This window comes from Helobdella robusta (genome assembly GCF_000326865.2).
Source record: "Helobdella robusta unplaced genomic scaffold HELROscaffold_7, whole genome shotgun sequence".
NCBI classification, from domain to species: Eukaryota; Metazoa; Annelida; class Clitellata; order Rhynchobdellida; family Glossiphoniidae; genus Helobdella; species Helobdella robusta.
Genome location: NW_008705398.1, coordinates 3,687,808 through 3,689,110, shown reverse-complemented (window position 1 = coordinate 3,689,110; position 1,303 = coordinate 3,687,808). Strand labels below are relative to the sequence as shown.

At 29.3% G+C, this 1,303-nt stretch overlaps 1 protein-coding gene across 1 annotated transcript; it reads right to left on the bottom strand.

Annotated features, from left to right (window-relative positions):
• Positions 1-220: 220 nt before the first annotated feature.
• Positions 221-1,303, bottom strand: HELRODRAFT_165026 (hypothetical protein; the record flags this gene model as incomplete). Its single annotated transcript, XM_009030932.1, has 1 exon — positions 221-1,303. One exon carries the CDS (start codon positions 1,301-1,303, stop codon positions 221-223), a length of 1,083 nt encoding a protein of 360 aa, XP_009029180.1.

The following is a 1,303-nucleotide window of genomic DNA, read 5'->3' as shown; positions in this document are numbered from 1 at the left end:
GAATTTTATAATTCATCTTCAAGCAATTTAATAGTAATTCAAATAAAACATAACAATAAACTGTCAGATGACGTAATAAGAGTTGAGCGCGAAAGTAACGTAACGATTAAAGTTAAATAACTTAAGTAGTTAAATTAAGTATAATAAACAATTATTTTGTAATATAACATAATAAAATGTATTATATGTGTAATATTATGTTAATAATAATAATAATAAATTAAACATTTCGTGATGAAGGTAAAATAAAATTGGAATAAATTTGTTTCTTCAAATTAGGTTTATAAATATTAATAAATAGGGATTCTAAAATTTGTAGTCTGTTAAAATTAGTGTCTTTCATTAATATTTTAGTATTATCTTCTAATATTTTGCGGGATAATTGCTGGTTGTGGCAGTCATGGTAGTGTTGATTTGGAGCTCCGATGTTCAAATGGCAGGTTAAACGGAGTGTCAGTTTTGTGGTATTCATTCCAATATAAGAAGATGGACGAAGCCTACAGTCTTCGTGAGGACATAGAAATTGGTAGATGACGTGGGAGTGCTGTGTTGTTGCTAGTTTAACGTTGGGACTATTTTTTATTAGTAGTTGTTGCGACTTAAAATTTTTATAATAAATAAGAAGGTTTATTTTTTCATTAGAATCAAATGGATGGACTCCTTTTTTAATGATTTTTCTAATTATATATTCGTCTTCTTTATACGAAGAGCTCATTAAGTTACGATAAAATAAAGTTAATTTTGCATTGTCGGTATTGCTGTTTGAGTTGTTATTGTTATGAATGGAGTTTGCGATAACGAGGTTGTCATTGATTGTGTTGTTATCATTGTCATGATCCACATGGTCATCGTTATTGTCGCTGTTATTGTTGTTGGAGTTGGTAATAGAGTTTGCATCATTGTCACCGACATGATCAGCAACAACGTCGTTGTTTGAGTTGTTTACAAGATTATTGGAAATAACATGGTTGTCGTTGTTGATTAGGTTATCGACAATGACTTGTGCAATAGTAACATGGTTACCATTGTTTTCGTTGTTATTTATGTTATCATTATCATGATCATTGATAATACGTCTATCATTATTGTTCGTGTTATCACTTATATTGTCGTCATTGTTGTTTGTGTTGTTTTTTGTGTTGTTGTCAGTGTTGCTTGTGTTGTTATGGCTGTTATGATCGATAGAAACGTGGTTATCATTGTCGGTTACATTGTGATTATAACTTGAGTTGTTTTTAACGTTTTCATTGTTATCATTTACCTTAATATTATTATTTTGAATCTTTCTAATTTCATTGGTCAT